The sequence below is a fragment of the Pinus tabuliformis genome, chromosome 3_1, assembly GCF_031772625.1.
Source record: "Pinus tabuliformis cultivar Carrire ecotype Pingquan chromosome 3_1, CPIR1, whole genome shotgun sequence".
Classification (NCBI taxonomy): domain Eukaryota; kingdom Viridiplantae; phylum Streptophyta; class Pinopsida; order Pinales; family Pinaceae; genus Pinus; species Pinus tabuliformis.
The window spans coordinates 775,505,321-775,529,873 of record NC_142301.1 but is presented as its reverse complement, the minus strand read 5'-3'; the positions used below and the strand labels follow the sequence as shown (position 1 = coordinate 775,529,873).

General features: G+C 36.3%; 1 protein-coding gene across 1 annotated transcript; it reads left to right on the top strand.

The window, feature by feature from the left end:
* Window positions 1-6,429: 6,429 nt before the first annotated feature.
* Window positions 6,430-8,401, top strand: LOC149189688 (transcription factor BHLH42-like). The gene is made up of 2 exons (XM_089410310.1): window positions 6,430-6,913; window positions 8,298-8,401. Exons 1-2 carry the CDS (start codon window positions 6,445-6,447, stop codon window positions 8,399-8,401), a joined length of 573 nt encoding a protein of 190 aa, XP_089266436.1. The 5' UTR covers window positions 6,430-6,444.
* Window positions 8,402-24,553: the final 16,152 nt, after the last annotated feature.

Below are 24,553 nucleotides of genomic sequence, written 5' to 3'. Positions count from 1 at the left end.
CCTTCTCGCAGGCCGACCCCGAACAGTGCATTCCAGACCACTCACTTCAAATTTCAGAGCAATCTCAGTAGGCCAATGATCACCGCTCATATCACTATTATCCTTTCTGAAGAAGAAAGCCAGCTTCATCCTCTGGTGCGAGTGGTGTCTGAGCAATCTCAAAGCAGTGAGCAGTTTACGGCAGAAGGAAGTCCGGTGAATCGAAAGGGCAAGATGCTCGACAGAGGAGACGCTCCTAGCGGTATTATGCCTTCTGATGCCATCATCCCGGTGGACGGGGAAGGCAATTCCATGGCCACTCATCACCCCACGGCGAACCCAGAAGGCGAGAAGGCAGGAACTGAAGATATGTGGACTGGTATTGCGTGTCAGGAGGTGGAGATGCCTCCGAATGAGGACGTGGAGGTATAATGCCACCTGGGCATGCCCAAACTTCTTTTGGTTTTGCTGATGTTTTATATGGTCAACCTCAGGCAATTTTGTTTGCAGTTCTGGTTTAACATCTACAGCCAGATGATTTTGTTATTCCCCTCGAGCAGACGGCAGTATAAAGATCTTCTGGGCAGCTAGGGAAAGTCTCTGTCTTGCTTTCGTGTGCTTTCTTATGTTATGCTGGTCTATCTCTGGTTTCGATATCTGTTCTCTTGTCCTCTATAACTGCTTCTCCCAGGCTCTCCCTATACTGGGGCAGGTTTGCTGTGTTGAGTGCTCTCGGGTGATGTTATCCGAAGCCTCAACTCCTTGTAATATTATTTTACTTTTCAGTTAATAGAATTAGTCATTTACCGAGAAATTTTTTTATATATAAAAAAACAATGATATATATGTGATTTATAGTGAAGAATATAATATTTCTTTTTGAAGTGAATTTACAAAAGATAATTAATTAAAAAAATAGAATTTTAAATCTCTTGTGCATATAAATGTTAATAAAAATATAAATAAAATCATATTTACCTTTTTTTCTTCTTTCTTTATTTGATATAATTTTTAAGATTAATTAAATAAAATAAATTATGAATTGATGATAATATTTATGAATATCATTTTAATTTATTATGTTTTTAAAATTTCTGAATAATTTATTTAATAAGATGATGTTGATAAAAATGAAAAAGTAACTTTAAAATGAATGAAATGAATCATATAACAATAATAGTTGTTTTGGCCCGGTTAAGTTTATTTTGAGTGGTTGAGAGAAATTTTTGTTATTCTCTCCACAAAAGTTTAATTATTGTAAATGATATGTTGAGCTCATGTTGAGTATATTGTTGCAATGACTTTGAATCTTGTTGATTGGCCTCGTGGCTAGAAGATTCTAGGGTTTAACCTTTATAGTCTCAAGGGGTCATCCCAATTGGTGATCCACGTAATGTTAGTCTCTTGTGACTAATAAATCCAAGGTTCAAATACCCATGGTTTGATTTACGGAGAGGAGATGAAGCTTGATCCCAATTGTTGATCAAAGTAATGTGCTAAAAAGAAATTACTTTTGAGACTCTATATAGTAAATATTATTATTAAGTTGGTTATCTTGATTATTAACATAGATATTAATTTTTAAAATATTTGTGGATAATCCACATATAAAGACTTAATATTAAACCTAAAGTGTAAAAATAAGATAAGCATGGCTAAAATAACTTCCAATTTTTATGAGTTTCATATTGTTCAATTTCCAAAACATTAATGAAAGATTTATCACATTTTTTACATTATGAGGATTGAGAGTGCTTTCTCTTAAACTCTCTAGTTTATACTCATATTAGATGTAAACTAAGGCAGCGATATAAATTAAATGTTGGGTAAATGGAGAGAGGCATGAATATATACTAGAGATCAAAACACTTCATCATAATACATTGAATGTTGCTAAAATTTAAAAAGCCATAAAAAATAACTAAATTATGACATTATTTTAAATTATTATTATTAATAATACTAATAAAAAGATTATATATATATATATATATATATATATATATATATATATATATATATATATATATATAGAATAACATTTTTATCCATAGAGATTTATCCGACTTTATGAGAAAGTATTATAGTTCATCAATACCACATGCCCCAAAAAAAATATTCAAATTATTTTTTGTATTACCAATTTTTTGACCTTTTAAATAATAATAAAAATAAGATCTTAAAGTGTTTCTTTATATGTTTTTCAAATACAGAAATAAAATGATAAAAAATTCTAAATAATTATTTCCTATTTGAAAGTTTGATAAATCATTTTTCATAACTACCATCATCAATTTCTGTAAATGATGAGATCTTGAAGTGTTTCTTTATATATTTTTCAAACATAAAAATAAAATGCTAAATAATTATTTACCATTTGAAAATTTGATAAATCATTTTTCATAACCACCGGCATCAATTTCATCAGTTTCTGTAAATATATGTTGAAAATATTATTTAAAGATACCAAATTTCATACTACCAAATTCTAACGCTATACTAAGTATGCCAATTAATAAATTATTCTTTAAATTTTTTAATATTAAATTAGTTTCAATTAATATTTGGTACCGAAATACATTTTGCTCCAATTTTTTGTGAAAAAAAAAATCATTCATATAATATCATTGAAAATTACATTCTATATATATATATTACATTCTATATATATATATCTATATATATATATATATATATATATATAATATATATATATATATATATATATATATATATATATATATATATATCTGTGTGTGTGTATTAGTTAACGGCCCCATAAATAACAACCATTTAGCAAAAAAAAGCTCACATAGAGAAAAAGTGAGATCTATGAACAAAAGATACAAAACAGCAGAAAAGAAACGGTTGATAACTGTTCGCAGAGTGGTACAAACAGTGCAGCCCAAAAGATCATAAAGATGTTGACAGTAAGAATCTGTAATCACAGACATAAAAAGAGTGGATAACTGTTCGCAGAGTGGTAGAAACAGTGAAGCCCAAAAGACAATAAAGAAGTTGACAGTAAGAACCTGTAATCATAGACATAAAAAGACAACATGCCGAAACATAATAGAATTAAAATTTTATATTTAAAAGGTCCATCTACATAAATTTTTATTTTGATTTAAAAATTTAATTTTTAAAATAAATTTATCCACTTATTAAAATAATTCTTTATTTTTTGATTCTTTTATCAATATCATGTAAATCTTTCTTTTCTGATTCTTTTATCAATATCATCGCACCCACTGCCATGAAGCTGGTCCAATTGAATGACAACCAACATCCAACATATTAATAGAATATATGAACATGAAAAAGCAACCTCATAAAGCAACTGAACCAGAAGCATCCTGGATAGATTCTTTTGTACTAGAAATATAATAAAATTCAAATAAATGAAATCTATATGAATACATAAACAAGAGTGAGAATAGATAATATTTCAATTTTAAAAGAGAAGTTCAGAAGTTGGGGTTATCTTTATTGTGTACATTTTGAAAATACTTTAAAATTTAATTGGAAGTAACCAGATTAATTGGTTGCATATTCCAAAAATATACTGAAATTCCATAAGTTAACCTCACTGCTATGCATTGAATGTGGAAATATTTTGAAATCTACAATCTGAATAAGTTCAGCTCACCCCGCATCCTGCCAGCTAAATATGAAATGGAAATTCTGAATCAACATATACTAAATAAGCAATGAGCAGAGCAGCCTCACTAACCCCCTGTATCTTTAAAGACATACTTAGCACCTGGAAACAATTTTTGGGAAAAAAAATTATGTATTGAAAAGTCCAAAGAATACAGAGATTACATGTGAGAGACATTGTTGTACCTTATTGTGAAGTAAAACTGTGATCAGCAATCTAATAAAAGAAAGTTAATACATTGAAACTGTCCTTGTAGCCCCTTTATAGACAAAACAATGGCTAAAGTTATATTATTGTAGCCTAAGTCATTTAAACTTGCTGGAATGTTTAGCCTTCAAAGTAGCAAACCTAGTGGGTTTAGTGAGAGCAATGCTAGTTGAGCATATATGCTCTATGTATTGTTTGCATGACTTGAACCCACGTGCTTTCAAGTCCTTTGGCGTGATTTTGGTCCTTTTAACCATAGCATCAACATTTATCTTTTTTGTTTTCTGTGGAAATTAAAACATTATCAATAAATATCAAAATCCACATAGATATAATGAAAATATGCGGACCATGTAACGAATATGAAAAGACAATGCATTGACTAGCTATCAATAAATATCAAAATCTATATAGATATCATGAGAATATGGGGAACATGTAACGAATATGAAAAGAAATGCATTAACTAGTCATAAAAAAATATGTCAATGTTATTATGAGCTAAGATATGTAGTATATAACTTACCTCTCTTAATTTATCTTGAAGTCTAGGTGAATGCCGCAACGGTTGAGGAGAATGTGATTTTTGCTGAATATCATGTCCAGCATCATACATGTGCAAAGGTGTTTTAGGAGATGTATATTCATTACTCTGAACATTAGATTATACATAGATATAAGTATGACTCAAATAGAATTAAATGTAAAAATATGATAAAATTATAAGAGTATAAATAAATATAATCTTACCTTGCATTGTGACATTGGACGTGAAGATGGTTCTAGCATTTGAACCATTTCATTTTCATTCTTCTTAAGGATTCAACAAGGGGTTTTCATTGATTGTGATGGTTCCAAAGGGAACACCTGCACCATAAATAAGAAATAACACACACACACACATATAATCAAAACAAATCAAGGATAACGATATATAATACAGAACATCCATTTCTCATCCCATCATTATGGTAAAACATAACAATTTATATATTAATGTTTTTAGTGGAATAGGTTATATGGATTAAAAACTTACTGGCCCAATAACCCCTTGAAAACCTTGAAATCTAGGTGAGCGTCGTAATAGTTGGTGGCTTGAACTTGGGGAATTTTGTTGATTAGGCTATGCATATCAATAACAATGAGAAATTAGTATACAATTATAATAAATATAAATATTATTTAATGTTAAAATGTCTAAAAAATTAATATATGCAAAAAAATGGACTCAACTGTGTTGTCATTGTCATGATTAGTTTCATCAAAGTTTAATATATGGTTGTGCCCATCTAATCCTTCTTCCCCCACATCATCAGGAACCTCAGTCCTTACTTTCTCTTTTAAAGCAATATCTATGTGCTTCATTGTCTCCATACGTCTACAAGGTAGACTCTGATCCCAACGTTGAATTTTTTCACAAATCCTTTGCTTTGAAGTATCATTAAGCTAATCAAATGTAACAACTGACTGTGAAAACAAGTTTCAATGAATTTAGTCCACAACAATAAATTAATATTAATAAAAAACATATACAGATAAATACTAATAAATACTTACAGTGGAAAGAATTTCTTCATTGACAATATTAATAAAAAATCATATACAAATAAATACTAATAAATACTTACAACTGAAAGAATTTCTTCATTGACAAATCTTTTATATGCTTGTTGTCATGCATGACATAGCCTTGCATCTAAATCATATTGTATTTTGGCATTTTGCCTTTTAACTGCACTTGTTGATTTGACCGCCCATGTAGCATTTGCATCTCTTACTCGACCTCTTTGACGTGGAGGGATTGGTGGGAAATTGTGGGTGGTAGCCTGATGATCATTAAGGCCAGATAGCTTAGATCGACTCAAGTTCCCCGCACAGCCACCAACAAGACAAGTGAACACTTGCTTGGTGCCTTTGATAGTTACCTCCCATTCATGTCTATTTTCCTCCATTTTCTTACTTCCTTATAAATGAATATGTAAACAATAGTGTTGTTAAAAACATCATAAAAACACTTTAAAGTAAAAATCAATATTCATATCTATTTTTTGTGGTTACCATAACTATCAACTTTTATAAAATATAGGCCAAAATATTTAAAACAACTCTTCAAGATTCTTGTTATATCAATTTGCATGATTTGTAAATGTTACAGTTTTAAGTTCTTGTTAGATCAATTTACATGCTTTGTAAATCTGACAGTCTTAAGTGAACACAGGTTGGGATAAGTGGTCTCATTGGGACTACATGGTTCCCAACAAAGCCAACCCCTCATTAATAAACCTTCTTTACAGTCCAATAAATATTTTTTAGAAGAAAATGTTGCCCTCTCTAATTGACTGCTATCCTTGTGTTAAATGGAATTCCCCGCATCCAATATACATAAAAGAAATAACATTACATTTTTTTTATATATGAGAAGAATAGTTGTTAAAAGAACTGACTCTTTAAATCAGGAATTTGAACTCTGATGGCCACACCACATTTTTCTTGTGCAGGGGATTTCAAATTTGTTGAGTACCACACTTTTATTTTCCTCCTCAATAAGGATAGCTTTAAATCCTAGATGGGAAACTTGTATTTATTAAACTTACTCAATGATTCCCCTTTGTGATGTTAATTTTGGGCAGATCCGTGAAGATATTGGACTGATCCATCAGGTTACAAGCCTTCTTGCTGATCACTCAAAGCCAGTATGTTCAGAGCAGTCCACTTCCAATCCCCATTCAGAAAACGCATCACGAGCACTCCCCCAGGATCAGCTTAGCATGCAGCCTCCAGATGGGATTGTGTTCGAAGAGCAGAATGTTAAAGCAACAGAATATAACTCAGACAATGCCCACGAGAATGCACACCTCCCCATGCAAGTTTCAGGGCTACAGAGCGAGAAAACAGTTACAGAGTTTGGACAGAATGGCAGCGAAGTAATGCAGTTGGATATGTCCCCAGAAGATTGTTCCAATGATATCGGTTCTGAGTTGCAGGTCACAGGTGGAAATAGCTGTATGCAGGTCAAGCATTCAACTAACGCCTGGCCAGACATAAGTCATGGACTTCAATCCTCAGGTAATTGGGACACAATCGTTGATATAGGCAGATCTGTCTCATTTTCTCCTGCTTATTTTCCAATTAGTTGCTTATTTTCCAATTAGTTGGATAATGTAATCTATATTTATATAAGGAGTAGTCTTTGACCGTATATATGGATTTACTATTCTCAAAAACTCTGGGCACTTCGATTGCGAAGAATTCACCTATCAAATTTGTTGTTTCAATAAATCTCTGCCAAATTTTAAACAAATTAGATTGGAAAATAATTTTCCAAAAAATTACACTTAAAACTACTCACTTATGAAATGCCATTTGTTATTTCAAAATTTGCATGGTAATATTTGAAATTCCATCAATATATGATATACAGGAGAAGATAAGAATATATCAACATCTTTCATTTATTCTCCCAAGAAAATTAGATTAAAAGAAAAATTAAATTACGGATGTTCAATAAGAAGACATATCTATTAATTATTGTAATAGATTTTATTTGAAATTTAGAATAGATGGAGTCCATTAATGTGTTCATGGGCAACTTATTGATGAAGGTTAGGTACCTAGTTTGGTGGTTCGGCTAAATTGATTTGGTCAAAGGTTAGGGTAGTATCATAGTTTGGGTAAATTTGATTCGGTCAAGTTACGGGTGGTCTTCAAGCTCCAAGTTTATGAGAATCCATAGTTTTTCCCATAGGATTCATCTTTAATTTAGCCTATTTAAAGGAGGAAAGACTCCATGTAAATTGCTTCAGGTGATCAATGGTTTTTCCCATGGGATTCATCTCTAATTTAGCCTCTTGAAGGCAGAAAGACTTCAGGTAAATTGGTCCAGGTGACCGTTGGTGGTTTTCAAGCTCCAGGTTTATGAGAATCCATAGCTTTTCCCATGGGATTCATCTCTAATTTAACCTATTTAAAAGAGGAAAGACTCCAGATAAATTACTTCAGGTGATCAATAGTTTTTCCCATGGGATTCATCTCTAATTTAGCCTCTTAAAGACTAAAAGACTTCAGGTAAATTGGAACCATTAGTATCTCAACAACAATGAGTTTAAACACCACTTCACTAATACCAATAAAATCACTAAACACCAAGAGAAATAATAATGTCTAACTTAAAGATCCTAATAGCCACAAAGATAAATTTACCTGAAGCCTTTAAATAGACTATTTAAAAAATGAATACAATGAAAAAACCATAAATTTTCATAAACCAGAAGCTCAAACACTGCGAGGAACAATGAAATGATTCAAAATGTCTCATTTTTTAAGATGATGGATTTATGTAAGATTTATTCACGTGGAAGGCATCTAATCTATCTTGATACAGTTAAATTGCTGCATATAACTTATCCAGATGCAATGAATACATTACAGTGGATTTGCCTACATTATCCAGGTACTCAGCAATACCTTGATCAAGGAAGCGATGATGAAAGTGGTCACTACTCCAAAACAGTTTCAACCATACTGCAACAACAGCGGCCGAGCCAATGGACATAGCAGAAATCTTACAATAGTGAGGAGATATGGTAAAATTATATAGCCTTTATTTTTGATAAAGCTATTTTAAATATCGAAATTGGCAGACATTTGCTTCACTCATAATGGTGTTATGCTCTTCTGCTAGACGGACGGGGACCAGACGACAACTATATTCGAATTATTTTAAAAAAAAAATTGTATTTAAATATACAAGCTCTCTCTCTTCACATTTTATCAAACAAGGACAGAATCGTTTTCTCTGCTAACCTGTCCCTTACAAAGACTTGTAAGCTTCTACTATAACTGTCAAATTCACTAATGCTTGGAAGCTTGTTCATGTAATACAATTCACATATTTGCTCAATAAATATTCTTATAACGAGACATCGGTGTAGTTTGCAAGTGTTTTATACGAGATAGTTGCAATTAGTAACCAGTAAGGGAACTCCAAATAATTCCATTGATAAGGAATCCAATGGCGGAGAAGGGGAGCGCCTACAGAGACCTACCAGCATCCTCCAGCTAGAGATGATAGCCTATCAGAGCGACCAACCAGTAGCGTATGGAGTGGTTTGACGGACGACGAACCAGCAACTAACAGCACACATCCCGGACCAATGGTCTTTCAGCTTCTGGATCCTGCCACTCAGATATCGCGACACGCCTCATCCTCTTTTATGCACGAAGGTATACTAGCCTATGCTTTCCCTCGCTAAGATCACTGCTACATGTCATCCGCAAATGCTTCATGCATGAATGCAAGTCGTAGGGTGGACAAGCGCTTGTTTAAGGTGTTCACTTCGTAAGGGTCCGTAAATTCCTTTTATTCTTTGACGCGCGCGGCTTTCTGCTCTCCTGGCCCCTACTTTTCCTTTCGTCTGGTCTGGGGAGGCTTACGTCTGTTATCCCAATTTTTGTATTTGCCTACATTATCCAGGTACTCAGCAATACCTTGATCAAGGAAGCGATGATGAAAGTGGTCACTACTCCAAAACAGTTTCAACCATACTGCAACAACAGCGGCCGAGCCAATGGACAGAGGCAACGACCTTGCAACTCATACACGGAAACGTCAATCCTCAGGATGTTACGCAGCGATGTGCTTTCTCCAGTTGGACGGGCAACAGCGGGGTTTTGGTCCAGAAGGCAGTGAATGCCCACGGGGTGCTGAAATACATTTTGTTCAGTGTTCCCAGCCTTCATAGTAGAGACAGGGATGAAAGCTCACCCAAATTAAGGGAAGGTGAGAATGGTTGCAGGGTGCGGAGAAACGGTTAGGACGACATCACTGTAAATCATGTACTCACAGAGCGCAGACGCAGGGAGAAACTGAATGAGAGGTTCATTATTCTGTGCACACTGGTGCCATTCGTTACTAAGGTACCCAGTTAGATCTACTCTTGAAAGCCTTTAGCTGTGAAAATATTGAGAAATTTTAGAAAATAGAAGAACTGTATCCTCAGTAAATATATTATTACATATACAAAGCACTGGTTGAAACTTTATACTGGTAGACGGTGGAAGTTATTTCCACCAAACTCAACAAACGCTATACTTTGGCCTTGGGAGACCTCAAATAAATATAAATTTTCAAAGCACAATTTGGCCTTACGCGCAAGACAGAGGTCGAAAGAGCGTTTGAAATACCTGTTTCGAAGCAGTGCAGGGGATCACCTTCTGTAACCTCTGTTCGTCGGAGCTCCACAGTGAATTTGTTCAATGGTTGGATTTTGAATTGCCGGGATTTGAGCAGATAATGTATCGAGGATGGTTGGTAAGGCGTTTATGAGCCTCCACGCTGGGTTGGTAAATGTCATTAATACACCAAAGTGGAGGCGGGCAGCTTGGCGGGCAGGAACACGGCAGACGGCAGAGTCGCCGGAGCTGGGTGACCCATATTCGCCGGAGGTTGGAGATGGGATGCATGTAACATGCGGCATGATCCATGGTCAGGCCCGCGATGCAAGATGTAAGCGAGCGATGACGTCAACCGGGCTGTCAAGACGGTGTAAAGACATAGCATTTAAAATGCTATAGGGTTGGAAATAGGAACTGCCTATCTAGATTGGAATAAAAAATAAATGTCTTATATATTTAAAAAGAAAAAAATAAGCAAAAACAAAAACAGTGAAGCAACAAAGATATAACAGTTTAATAAAAAAGAATTGCATTGCAAAACATCAAGATTCCCCTATTGTCATCTATCAAAGAGTTTCAATAAATGGCCCTCTTATGAAATCCGGGACATAGAATGTCAAGGTGAATATATTGTCGTTCCCCATATATAGACATGTGCAGAGAATGCCTAGCCAGTTATTTTAGTGCAGGATAATTTATAAGATCTGAATCGGCAGCATTCAGTGGCAGCGAGACAGCGCGAAAAAGAAGGGAAAAATAGGCTTGGGACAAAACCTAAAAATAACATTTTTAAGAAAACCTGAAGCACGTTGTGTTATCATTTCCAGGACCATTGAAATGACATTTCGCCTCTTTCACAGCTCAGGAGGCAAAAGGCAAAAGTGGACAAGGCCCACTTCATAGCTTTTATATTCAGATGATCGACATATAGACACCGGCCATGCATCCATCGTCATAATGGCATTATATTACTTGGGTCGGGGAACAAGCCGCAATGTGGTTGCAGATGATAGGGTGAAATGGCCATTATTCTGGTTAAACTTCTGTTTGGTTAGACTTAATGCCTATCTGACAGGTGGAGTGGAAACTTTGACTTTTATAAAGTAGGGTTCGTTTTTGGGACGGTTTGTGAAAGGATAATTCACGACCGGCGTGTCATGCAAGGCTCCATCGATTCCCACAGACTGCACAAATACTTTCCGCCGTCGTTAGTATTTTATGGACAGCGTGCCTACAATCAGAACTGCGATGCTGGCAACTAGTGTTATTTATCTGTTAAATATCCGGGGCAGTATATATCACCAGTTAGATTTAATCAATCAAGTACAAAATCTGACATATACTACCTGTATATTAATGAATCGATAACACAAGATCATTTCCTGCGCTGCTTCTATCATTGCCGACTCCATTATCATCGTAACCTTGAATATGGAAGCGATCTCTACCATGTGAGGATTCAATGCAGCGTACCTTCTCCTGATTCAACGATGCCTGAGAATCTAAATAGGTGTGATTGTGCTGCTGAATCTTCGGATTATCGAACTCAACCAAGGGGTGAAAATTGGGTTCAATATCCTATCCCCCATAAAAAAGGTCTGGGAAGGCCCGAGGTCGGAACTTACACGGCCTTCCAGGGATGCTTTGTACAGGCATGAGGCATCTCCATCTTGTCCTATCCACAGGTTTGTATTATTGCACCCATCTTGTCCTATCCACAGGTTTGTATTATTGCACCAGTCATTTCCTCTTTTCCTATTTACAGGCATGGAATGAGGGATGAGCAATGAGGCAATGATTTGATGATGGAACATTGAAAGTATCATTTTTGTGAAATGTGGGTTCTTTGTCTAAGAGGCAAAGATTTCATTCACCATGCAAAGTTTGATATGATTTTGATATTTATTGATTTTTATATAATTTTTTTAAATAAACATAATATTTTTTTATTATTAATATTATTTATTAAGATAATTTATGTTTTTATTATTAACACTATTTATTGAATTAATTTAATATGAGATAATTAATATTATTATTATATTTTATAAGTATATATAAAATTATAAAATATAAATTTAAGTTAGTTTAAAAAAAAAAAAATTACACCTCTAGATACTTCATCGTTAACTCTGGATTAACACACATATACCATATGTCAATTTTATAATGAGTATGGAAGAATTTGCATGTCTTCTTGATATGAGACCACACAAGTAAATAATTTAACTATAATAATTTTTTTGTTGTTATTTATTTTATATAATAGAGTTAATATTGAACAATTTTATTTATAATTCAAGTTATACACATTATAATGGTTTTTTATTATTAATATATATATATTAAGTAATATTATAAAACAAAGTATATAGGAATGGAATATATATATATATATATATATATATTTTGAAATATTGTATTTAAGTTAGAGGTTAAAATATTTGTTTTGTATAATATTTTATTAATAGTTTTGACATTTTGTTATTAATATACTTTGTAAGTACATATTCTTTCATATTGAAAAGTAGAAAACACATATCAACGGGATAGAATATATATATATATATATATATATATATATATATTATATTGAAATATTTGACTTAAATTGTTAGTTAAAATATTCTATTTATAATTTACATGGAAAAAAAATTTAAATGCAATATATTAATTCAGTAGTAAGTATTCAATAAACATAATGTCCTTATAATGATCTTTTTTTTTTTTTAATAAAATTGATATAAAAATATGTTTTTTTTTCTCAATCAGTCTACTCCTATTATTTATACAAAAAGTGTTACAGCAAGGCAGCTGCCTTGAAAATTCTTGCCATGAAGTTGGCATTTTACAAAAAGATGCTTGACCTTTGTCCGCGGCATACCTACAACAGTGCTTTTAACTCCCATAAAACTCAAAATTGACACACAGCTATCCATTGCTAAACATAAACAAAACATTAACTGACAGAGACTTGAAACATACATTGACATTGAGACTCAAAAGGGAGGCGAACTCCTACTTCAGTAGCTGCACAAAACGGAGGCACAGGTTGGTTCATTCGTCCTCTGAGGTATACGGTTCCTCAACGACCCTACACCCAAATTGAGCTAAGTCATCAGAGTCAGACGAATGGACCTCTGAACCTAAAGGCTCTCCTCTTGCTGGCGTGCTTGGACCTGCGTTGGCTTCAGAATTAACCACAGAAAGGCCTCCTATGACCTGGCGTTGGTTATCATTCAGATTTTTCGTCCTCTGATGTGCAGGAACCCCAAGATGAGCCGCTCCCGAACCCCGGGCATTCTCACACTTTTCAATCGTAACCGAGACTATGAAGGAGGAGTTAGCCAAAGAACACGAGATGCGAAAACAGGCAGTGGGATGAACATTATGCTCACAGTCATCAATTCTAACTCGGCCTATGCCCCTGCCTATGCCACTTCTGGTGGCTGGATGATTGAAGCGACCAAATTCCAACACACCCGAGGATGGGTCCGAGGTGGGGGTGGACCGCTGATGGGTGGCGCGACCGCGGGAACCGCCTCGCCTACTCCCCATTCTGGGCCTTTCACGCGGCATTATGTTATGCAGAGGCTTGACAGAGGAGCGAATGCACAGAGAGGGATGACAAAGAAACGAGTGCTCAGAGAGAAGCGGAAACGGAGCCCAGACAAGTCCGTGAGTCCCTAGAACCAGAGCCAAGCGAAAAACGAGGATTGAGAAAGCTCTTGAGCCGAGCGAAGGATTGACGAGCAGAAATGAACTAACAGAGTGGCTCAGGGAAACGCTCAGAGCAGCGACCTTTATGGAGTCGATGGCCTGCGACGGAGCCGCGGGAGTGACAAACATATTGAGAGCCATTGCGCAAATAACCAGGAGACTGAAGGACGAAGTTAATGCATTCATTAATAGAGTTGTGCGAGACCAGCTCACCAACCCATAACTATAACCCGTGGCGCACTTGGGTTGACACCTACCCACTCGATGCGCCTCCAATGTACCCTTTGGCCTGTCAATCACCCGCATCCCGGAAATATAAAAATATGTTACTTATATAGATTTTTAAACATTTTAGTTATGGTTGATATTAAAATATTTTTCAAGTCCAAATCTGATGAGGAGTTGTTGAGGATGGAATGCACTTTGGGGAATTAAACTATCCCATGCAATACCCAACCCCCTCTAATAGTATTTTTATATAAAATTGATATAAAAATATGTTATTTAATATAGATTTTCAAATATTTTTCTTATGGTTGATATTAAAATATTTTTCAAGTTCAAATCTTATGAGTCGTTGACGATGGAACGCACTTTGGGGAATTAAACTATCCCATGAGATACTCAAGCCCCTCTAAATGTGAACCTATAACCTCTTACAAAGCACGACATGTTCTTAACATTTGAAACCGTTCTAAACCTCTAGAGTTTCCTTTTACATAAACTTCTTCTTAACATTTAAACCTATTGTAAACCTCTAAAGTTTCCCTTTTACATAAATCTCTACATTAATCTCATTTAATTCCAAGAACCTTTATCTCACATATTCATCTAAAAAGAAATGAAAAGGCACCACCTTTCTCAATTTATGTTTGTAATATACTACTACAACCATATAAATCAAATGGCCAATAAATATAATAGTCATTAAAACAATAATGTGCCCTTTAATTTATAGTTATTTAATTTATGTAATAGTACAAATTTATAACTCAGAGACAAAATGGAGATAGAAAACACGCCCCATAAATTTTGAAATAAAAAAATAATTAGAGACCCTTTGTTTCATCCGCATACTACAAAAAATTCTCTCAAATATAAAATATAAATTATGTAAAAATAAATTAAAAAATAAATAAATAAATAAATATTGCTTAAATAATAGAAATTACGAAAGCCCTATTCCAAAATAAACCACAACTTGGTAATATTACAGCATACATTATATATCCTATCCCTTTATTTTAACCTTAGTTTCCGAATTTTAAGGCAGCATTTTGTGACGCAACTCCTTTGTTTAGTCGATATGAAAACACAAAATTTACATTTGCATTAACTATTGTAACCCTTTATTTTAAGGTCAGTGTGTCATTAGCACATCCCTTTTGTGACACAAAACTACACAAATTTTAAGGCAGCATTTTGTGACACAACTCCTTTGTCTAGTCGATATGAAAACACAAAATTTACATTTGCATTAACTATTGTAACCCTTTATTTTAAGGTTAGTGTGTCATTAGCACATCCCTTTTGTGACACAAAACTCCTTTCCTAGTCGATTTATTTGGGATAAACCATGTGTCTTGCTTGCGTGATTTTCACATCAAGGGAGCGCCATGTCATCATGTCTGGTTTTTTCATCGACTATTTCAGTATATAGAGAATTCGTGCAACATTTCTACATCATGTTATGTTTCACTCGTCTTAGCTATAACTATAAATTAGTATAATTAATAGTTAGTAACCGTTATTAATAATAAAATTTAAAATTTAACTATAATAATAATCTTTTGTTTAAAAAAATTTAAATCAATTATAATACTAATTTTTAATTTATTATTATCTATTAAATTATTATTTTTAAGATATTTATATTTATCTCTCAAGGAATGATTGAAACTGCCTTCACCAAGTTCAATTTCTACAAATGACATAATGGGCCTTGATTTAATGGTTTTGAGTCTATGATTTAATGGACCAAAACATGTATATTCAACATATGAAATATTGCCAACCAATATGGTGGCTCGTCTTAATCGTACATCATAAAGCGTTTTCCATCCAATATGGGGGGAATATGGTGGCCCTATCCAATCTCACACTGGAAGATGTTCGCAAACCAATATAGGGACCCCACCCAAGTTCGAAACTTGACTCCTAAAAAAACAAAAACAAAAAACAAAAAACACATTATTATTGTTAATTAATATAATGATGAGTGGATATTTTTTCAGTATACATGTTAGGTTTAGAGTTTTTTCCATTGAATTAAGACTTGTCTTGTTTTTCAGCCTGCTTGATTTGGTATCAACAAAATTCTTTTCTTGTTCCATGCGTTCATAGCTCATTGGGCTTTTTCCTACTTCTAGACTATGATTTGGTGGTGTTATTGTAATGCTTGGGTGGTTGAGATCATTGCTTGTTCAGTGGGTCTCCAAGTAGAGTTGTTAAAAATGTAAAGTCAATTGCCTCTCTTGATTTGGGGTTTTCCTCCTTTGTGGAGAAGAATGTCACTACATTGAAGGAAAGAGGGTTGGTTGGTAAGTTCACTAGCCTTTTGTAAAACCGTGACTATGCAAATTTTAACCAGACATAATCAAAATTTAGAATTTAAATTGCAGAAAAATACTTGGAATCAGTTGAAGGTGTTTTGGACTGTGGTTGTTCCCATTGTTGTAGTTACCAAACCGGCCTTTACCTCCGATCCTATCTGGGGTCTACTTGTATGGTCCCTAGATCCAGAAGGCAAATCTTCTGGACCTCACGCCCAAAATTCCAAGAACAATAAAACTCAATATCTGTAATTTTGTTAGAGATTCTCATCTCTTCCCCCAAAATCTCCTCTAGTTTCACATAATTCTCTCTAACTTCCAAAATCCACTCCGCCTTCCTTAAATGTCTTTCCCATCTTATATAGAATCGTGTTCTGCCTCCAAAGGATGACCCCTTGTTCAAGGTGCCGCCAGCGAAGGAATAAGGCTATAAACTTTAGCTGAAATCTGAGTAGACATCTACCATCCATGTTAACGGTTGACATCAAAATCCTTTTAATGTAAAACATTTATATCTTATTGTATTTGGTTTAAGTTATAACTCCTTGTGACTTAATAATATGTTCCCTTTTGACTTTTTATATATATATATATATATAGATAGATATATAATGGATTCTTTATAAGTTTGTAGATTTTATATTCTTCTTTTATTTTATATAAAATTTTATATATATATATTATAATTCTTTTGTATATTATGTATTGTATTTCCATTGTGATTTGTATAATATGTATTGTATTTAATTTATTTTCCCACTATATATATATATATATATTATATTCCTTTTTATTCTGTTAAATACATTGTCTTTTCCTTTTATCTTCTACAATTATATATATTATGATGGTGGTACATACATTAAGTATTTCACTCCATATATTTAATATTTATGTGAGTTAGGTATTCACTTAGAACTTTCAATAATTAATTTGTTGATCTTTTCTTGACAATTTCCATAATAAGTTAATATGTATACTAGTGCAGTGCATGTGATGCATATATATGTAGCTATCATATGCATGCTTCGTATACATGCTGATATTCCTATGCTGCCTATAATCTGATATGGTCATTACACCTTTGGCCTGGCTATAATTCCATTTTAGAATGGAACTATGCTAATTAGGTAAATCATAAGCTAATTGGTATTTTTTTTATTGTAGAAACAATTTTTTTCCAAAGGAAAAATCGTAATCTTTCATTATTTTGAAAAATTACATATAGCAGATGCTTGATGGCATATGCAGCATTTGGCCCTTAGCCATTACAGTGTGTACATGTCAAAAATAAATACATCCATGTCCATTCCAAAGAACGGTGCTAAGTAATAAACATATTCACCACGCGGGGCGAAAACATAATATATAGTCTAAAAATAAAAACATACTATGATATATACAATGAATAATATTATGACTGGATATGTCCAAAAATATTTAGGGCCCATTTTCCCTATGATACTCCTGATCTATATATGGCCTGTGGTAGTATTGATATTGTGCAGTACCCCTCTGCTCTTGAATCATCCACTGTCCTTTGGGTAATAGCGTGGCCTCCTTGGAAAGCTTATCAGCGCTGTTGTTATGTTCTCTGTAAATGTGATGACATGAGATGGAGTTAAACTGAGATTTGAATATGTCTACTTCATCCAAAATATTTCTAAGAGTGTGTGCATGGCAGGAAGTGATGTTATTGAACCAATTTATAATGATTTTTGAGTCTCCATAAATCTGTAGATTGATACAATCATGGCCTAGTGAGAAATGCATTAAATGTCGGAGGGTGATTAATTCAACATAACTGTTTGTCCCTCCTCCAAGTCCCATCTTGACCTTGAAGTGATGATGTTAAGATAGGTACAATAGGAAACTTCCCCCACACCCATGTTCCTGTGCAGCACCGTCAAAGTATGCCCAGGGGATAGATTTATCAATGGGATCAGGTGCAAGTGCTCATCGAGGGGGAGGGACTGTGAAATTAGGCAGTTCATGGTAGGCAGAGATGATCTTAGCAGAAATAATTGGCCATCTAGCAACACCATCCTCAAAAATAAATATGTTTCAGCTCAGCCAGATAGACTAGCATATAAGCAAAGGGAGGCAGAGCAGATTTGATCTGTGATGCGCGGTGTACCAATTTCTCCAGGCCTGATTTATGTTTTCCCCATCCCATTTGCTAGCAAAGTGGATTGATGTAGAGATGGGTTGCCAAATGCTTACTGTAGAACCCCAGTTTAGAGAAATGTGTTCAATCGTTTCTGAGGCCTGCTTACAGAGGGCACACCAGTGTGGTCCATATATGGCACGATGGGTTAAAGTTTCCCGAGTGGGAACTTTTTTACTAAGCACACACCAGAAAAAAAGCTTGGTTCACAGTGGGGTTTTTAGCTTCTAGATAGCCTACCACCAATCTTGAGTAACCTCCAGCTGTCTGCTATTAATCAGCCTGAGATAACCAACTTTTGGAGTGTATACTCCATTATCGGCTAGGAACCACATAAGTTCATCAGGTCCCTCCTTAATTTTGATGTGAGATTCAGTCAGTGCAGAAGTGTAATTTTGCCACGTTTAGTGCCATTGGGGTGGGATATTAAGTAAGTGAGCATATTTCCATCCCTATGCAAAGATGGAGGTATTATTCTGATCAACAATGTGAGTGATAAATTTGATATCTCTCTAATTTAGATGGTGGATTAGCTCTCTCGAGAGATGGTGTCGGTCACCTCCACCAGTCCAGGGATCCAGACCGGTGCGATCTTTTGATCCATCATTTATCCTCCAGGCCAAATTATTTCGGATGATAGGTAAGGAGTGAAGCAGAGCTTTCCAAACATATGATGTGTTGACCCTAGACCATCTTGGCATATGCACCCAATCCATGAGCTATAGAGGCCAAATGTATTTGTGATAAGTAACAGTGATCCAAAGGTTCTTTCCAGTGAGAAGTGTCCATCCCATTTTAGCAGCAAGAGCCTAAGCAAAAAGATTAAATCTTTTAATCCCCAACCTCCCCATTTTTTGGGCAGAGCGATCTTATTCCAACTAACCTAGGTAAAAATCTTCTTATCTTGATGACCATTCCATAGATATCTACTGCATATCTGTTGAAGGTAGGAAAGGATGCTTTTGGGTATCCATGCCAAAGCCATCCAGAAAACAGGTGTGGCCTCGAGTACTGATTTTATGAGCACTAGTCATCCTACTCTAGATAAGAATCGATGACACCAATTTGATAGCCTTTTCTCCAACTTAATGACCAACCATATCCAATCAACAATTTTTTGACACAGGGGTTTGATCCAGAACCCTAAGTATTTAAAACCTTGATCAAGTGGGAAGATGCAATATGGGAAGTGTTGTTGAGCATATTGAGACTCATGGATGGATGTGTGGGCTAAGGTAATAGTGGATTTCCCATGGTTAGCCATCATGCCCGTAGCTCGAGAGAAAAGGGAGAGTATATTAGCAAAAGAGGCAGAGTCTCGTATGCTACCATCAAGAAAAATGAGGACATCATCAACAAATAGAAGATGAGTGAGGTAACATAGGTCATTTATTTTTAGTCCAAACAGTGGACCATTCCTCTTTGCCTGTGCAAGGAGCCGACTGAGTCCTTCCATGACAATAAGGAATAGAAGGGGAGATAGGGGGCAACCCTGTCTGAGTCCCCTCTCGGCATGAAAGAAATGTGAAGTAGATCCATTGATGAGTACATTGAAGGAGGCAGTGGTGATGCAAGACATGATCCAGGTGATGAAATCATGGGGGAAGCCTAGATGAATGAGAAGCATTTTGATGTAAAGCCAGCTAACACGGTCAAAGGCTTTTGCCGGGTCAATCTTTAAGATGATGCCCTTTAGCTTTTTGGTCTTGATCGAGTGTATGGCCTCCTAAGCAGTGCTAATGGCTTCATGAATCTGTCGATTCTCAAGAAAAGCAAATTGCTCGGATGATATATGTTGAGAGAGGATGGGTCTGATCCTGTTGACAATAATCTTTGCAATGATTTTGTAGAGACAATTGCAGAGAGAGATGGGGCGGAAGTCATTGAAAGACGATGGAGAATCATGCTTGGGAATAAGGGTAATGAAGGTGGAGTTTATGGCATCGTATAATTTTCCAGTGGTCCTACATTCCTCCACTACTTTGAGCAGGTCTTCTCCCAAGAGTTCATAAAAGGCCAGGTAAAATTCAATGGTCCATCCATCCGGCCATGGAATTTTATCTTTTTTAAACCATTTCAGGGTCCCCTCAAGTTCAACAATCGTTATTGGTGAGTTGAGTTCATCCGCCATATCGTCATCCACAAACCGAGGAAAATGGCCAACTACTTGAATAATGTCCGCTAGATTGGACCCGAGAGGGGTTTTGTAGAGATTTTGAAAATGAGAGGTGCCCAAAAGAGATAGCTTGATGAGAGTGTCTGCCACACCTCCATCAGGTAAGGGAAAATTCCAAATAGTGTTAGACACCTTTCTTCTGTTGGCATAGTTCTGAAAGAATTTAGTGTTATCATCTATAGCTTGTAGCCAGATGGCCCTGCTCTTGAGTCTCCAGGTTTCCTCTCTCTCCTTCAATATCTTATCCTTCTGTTTCTCAAGCTCAATAAGATGGGTTTTTTCATTTGTAGTTGTAAACCCTTTGTTTCGATCATCCAATAACTCACTCAATTTTGATTCAATCTGAGATAGGATATGATCATCCCTTTGTACTTTCTCTTTAGCCCAAGTGATAGATAGATGCTTGAGATGAGAAAGATTGTGACAGAAGCCCTCAGCCATAGATCTATGTCTCGAAATGGGATTTTCTTTCCAATAGTCAGTGACCAGCTTGATGTATCCTGGATCTTGTAGCTACACATGGTTGAATTTAGAGGGGCATTTTGGCTTTGAATGGGGACCAAGGATCACCAAGTATATGGGAGAGTGATCAGATATGCCCCCAGAACCCACCCATTGTCTATATCTATTCATATGATGTAATAGGGGCACCTTGATAAGGAATCGATCAAGCCTTCTAGCTAGGGCTGCATCCCCAATCCTTTTGTTCCTCCAAGTAGGAAGGGGCTTATTCATGGGGACATCAATGAGGTTATGCTGCTCCAATAAATTCATCATATACCGTGATAGAGGATCCACTTGGGCTTGGGAACCCCACGATTCCCCAAATCACAAGGAGAAATTGAGATCACCCCCAAGGAGTAGGTGATTAGATGAAGTAATCGATAGATTGAGGAATCGGTTCCAGAAATCCTCTCGCCGATGATAGGGTATATATGTTAATGACCTGAAGGTCCATATCAAGTTCGACCGAGAAAATATCCATACCAATAAACCCTAATCCACCCCATGATGATATGACCTTAATGGTGCGGGGATTGTATCCAATGGCTAACCCCCCAGAGCACCCCATAGCATTAAGAGAATGAAAATGCCAACCAGGTTTTAAGGGTGCCAAAGTTCTGGTGATGAGATCATCATCACCAAGGGTTTCCTACAACATAATGACATCCACGGGATCAGCTTCAAGTAATCTGCGCAAGGCTAGTTTTTTGGAGGCACTAGCCATACCTCTACAATTGAAGGAGAGGCACTAGCCATACCTCTGCAGTTGAAGGAGAGGCACTTCATGGGGGAAATCGTCTCAGGGTATTCAATGCTCTAAGAACCCTGTCCAAGCTGGATTTTTTACCCGTAACAACTTCTGCCCTAGCCTTTTGAATGGCTTTAGAGAGATAGGATTTTCGGCCATAAGACGATTTGGCAAAAGCTCCAAGGAGGGTGAGTCCCAACACTGTATAGGAGGGTGCAAGACCTTCAGGGTGTGAGAGAGATCGCGAATTGTATGAGTGAGGTGGTTCAATCCAGTCCTTAGAGGATGAGGGAGGAATGGAGGGTGATGGAGGGATAGATGGAACGGTGGTAGAAAAGATGGGAGGGGGGGTGGTAAGAGTGTAGGGTATGGAGGGAGAAATGTTCATATGAGACGAAGTCTTTTGAAATGCTATGCTCGAATGCGATATAGAGGAGATAGGGTGAGAGGAAAGAGGAGTACCTGCTTTTCTCACAGCCTCAGCAGTAGCCTAGGAGCGCATCGCAGGAGGAGATGGTGTCCTGTGCAAACATTTTGCAGCTATGGGAGAAGCGTCCCGAAACCGGAGTACGGTCCGGGAGAGAAACTACTTGTCCCTTCATGGCTTCTAGAGCGATCAAAGGATCAGGTGATTTTTTGACCAGAGGGTGTTCCTTGTAAATATTCCCCACCTTATGACATCTTCTGCATCAAAACGGGACTCCTTCATAGTCCAGAATCTGAACCCGAGTAAAGTGCCTCCACTGTAATGTGATTTTCTCCTCCAAACCCTTGCGAGTATCCAAATGAACCAGAATGCGAGCTAGGGTTCGATTCTTGGACTGAATGTAGGATTTATCATAATCAAGGTAGGTGCCAAGCATGCTCCCAATCCTGACGAAAACATCCTCCGACCAATACTGAAGTGGGAGTCCCGTAAACGAACCTAGAGTGGTCCAGCCCCAATCTATTCCCTTTCCAGATCGAACAAAGGACTCCAACTCTTAAGGAGGACCGAAGCCATCTCTATATGCCAGTATCGAGCAAGTAACAGATCTTTATATTACTATTTTGAAAAATGCAGAGCAAACCACCTGCGAGGGAGGATCTAGACCTCTGGAAGTTCCTTGAGGGTATTGCCCCAAATTTCATGTACCCAGAGGGTCAATCTATCTGTCAAGTAAGCCCTACCATGGACATGCCCAACCAGAATAGAGCTAGCCTTGTTTCCAACTTCACCCATTGATATACCCTCACCAAAACAGATGGTGAAAACCTTTGATGAAACCTTTACGCACTTAACTTTCCTCTTACCAGTTTGGGGCATAGATGGATGATCCTGAAGCGATTCAGAAGAAATGTGTTTGTCCTGTCGAAATTGAGATGTTGATTTAACCCTAATCACAGGTGTTTCAAAACATCCAGATGGGGAATTTGCCTTAGAAATTTCCGGGTTGGAGCCAAGATTTGAAGGGCCCCTAGCGATATGAACTGCAGCTTCAGTCCTCGCTTGATCCAGAGGCAAAGGAGAGCTAGACATGTGTAGAATTTCTTTCGGAGGAGGTGGAGTGTACCAAGGGAGAGCGACGGATAATCTAAAGCTGGTGAGTCTATAGAGAGGGTGCCAAAATGAAGAGAGGATGCAGTGAGACGAGGGAGGGTGACCACTGGGGTGGAGTAGGACGGTGCAGATACAAAAATCGGGGGGGAACCATAAAATGTCAAGTTAGGGTTAGGGCTTCCAAAAATAGATTTTTCGGGAAATGGGTCCGGTGTATAATCCACCTCCTCGTATTCCATGTCTTCTTCCATGTTCAACGGGGAAAATGACACCGTGACCGTCGACGACAGAAGGCAGTGATGAGGGGAACGGACATAGTCAAATAGCCAGCCGGAGGTCTGCAGGGTAAATGATGAGCCTGCAATAAAACTAAGAGAAATTACCCTAAGCCCTTGCTAGGCAGGATATTCGGAAGCTCTGCCATCAGAATACCTAGAAACAATTACTATGCTTTGCTTTTTTAAAACAAGGAGGATAGGGATAAGATCTATGGACCCCACCCTAGTTTGACCCCACCCAAGCTTGAAACTCGACTCCTGATTAAAAAAAAGAAAGAAAAAAAACATTATTAATTGTTAATTAATATAATGATGAGTGCATATATGTTTAATAGACATGGTAGATCTTATTTATTTTCCATTGAATTAGGACTTGTATTGTTTTTCATCCCACTTGATTTAGTACCAACTCGGATGTTCTTTTCCAGTTCCATTTGGCTGCAGCTCATTGGGGTTTTTCCTGTTGCTGTACTATGATTTGGTGGTGTTTTCATAGTGCTTGAGTGGTTGAGATCATTTCTTGTTCAATGGGTCTTGAGGTAGATTTGTTAAAAAGGCAAAGTTAGTACCCTCTCTTGATTTGGGGTTTTCCTCCTTTGCAAAGAAGAGTGTCACTACATTGAAGGAAAGAAGGTTGATTGGTAAGTTCACATGCCTTTGGCCTAGATATAATTCAATTTTAGAATGGAACAATGTTAGTTGGATAAGTCATAAGCTTATTGGTATTTTTTAGTGTGGAAACAATTATGCTTTTTTTTATACATTGAGGATAGGGATAAGATCTACAATTTGGAACTTATTTCATGGGCACTAGAGGAATGTTTCTCAGCGATTGGTATTTAAATTT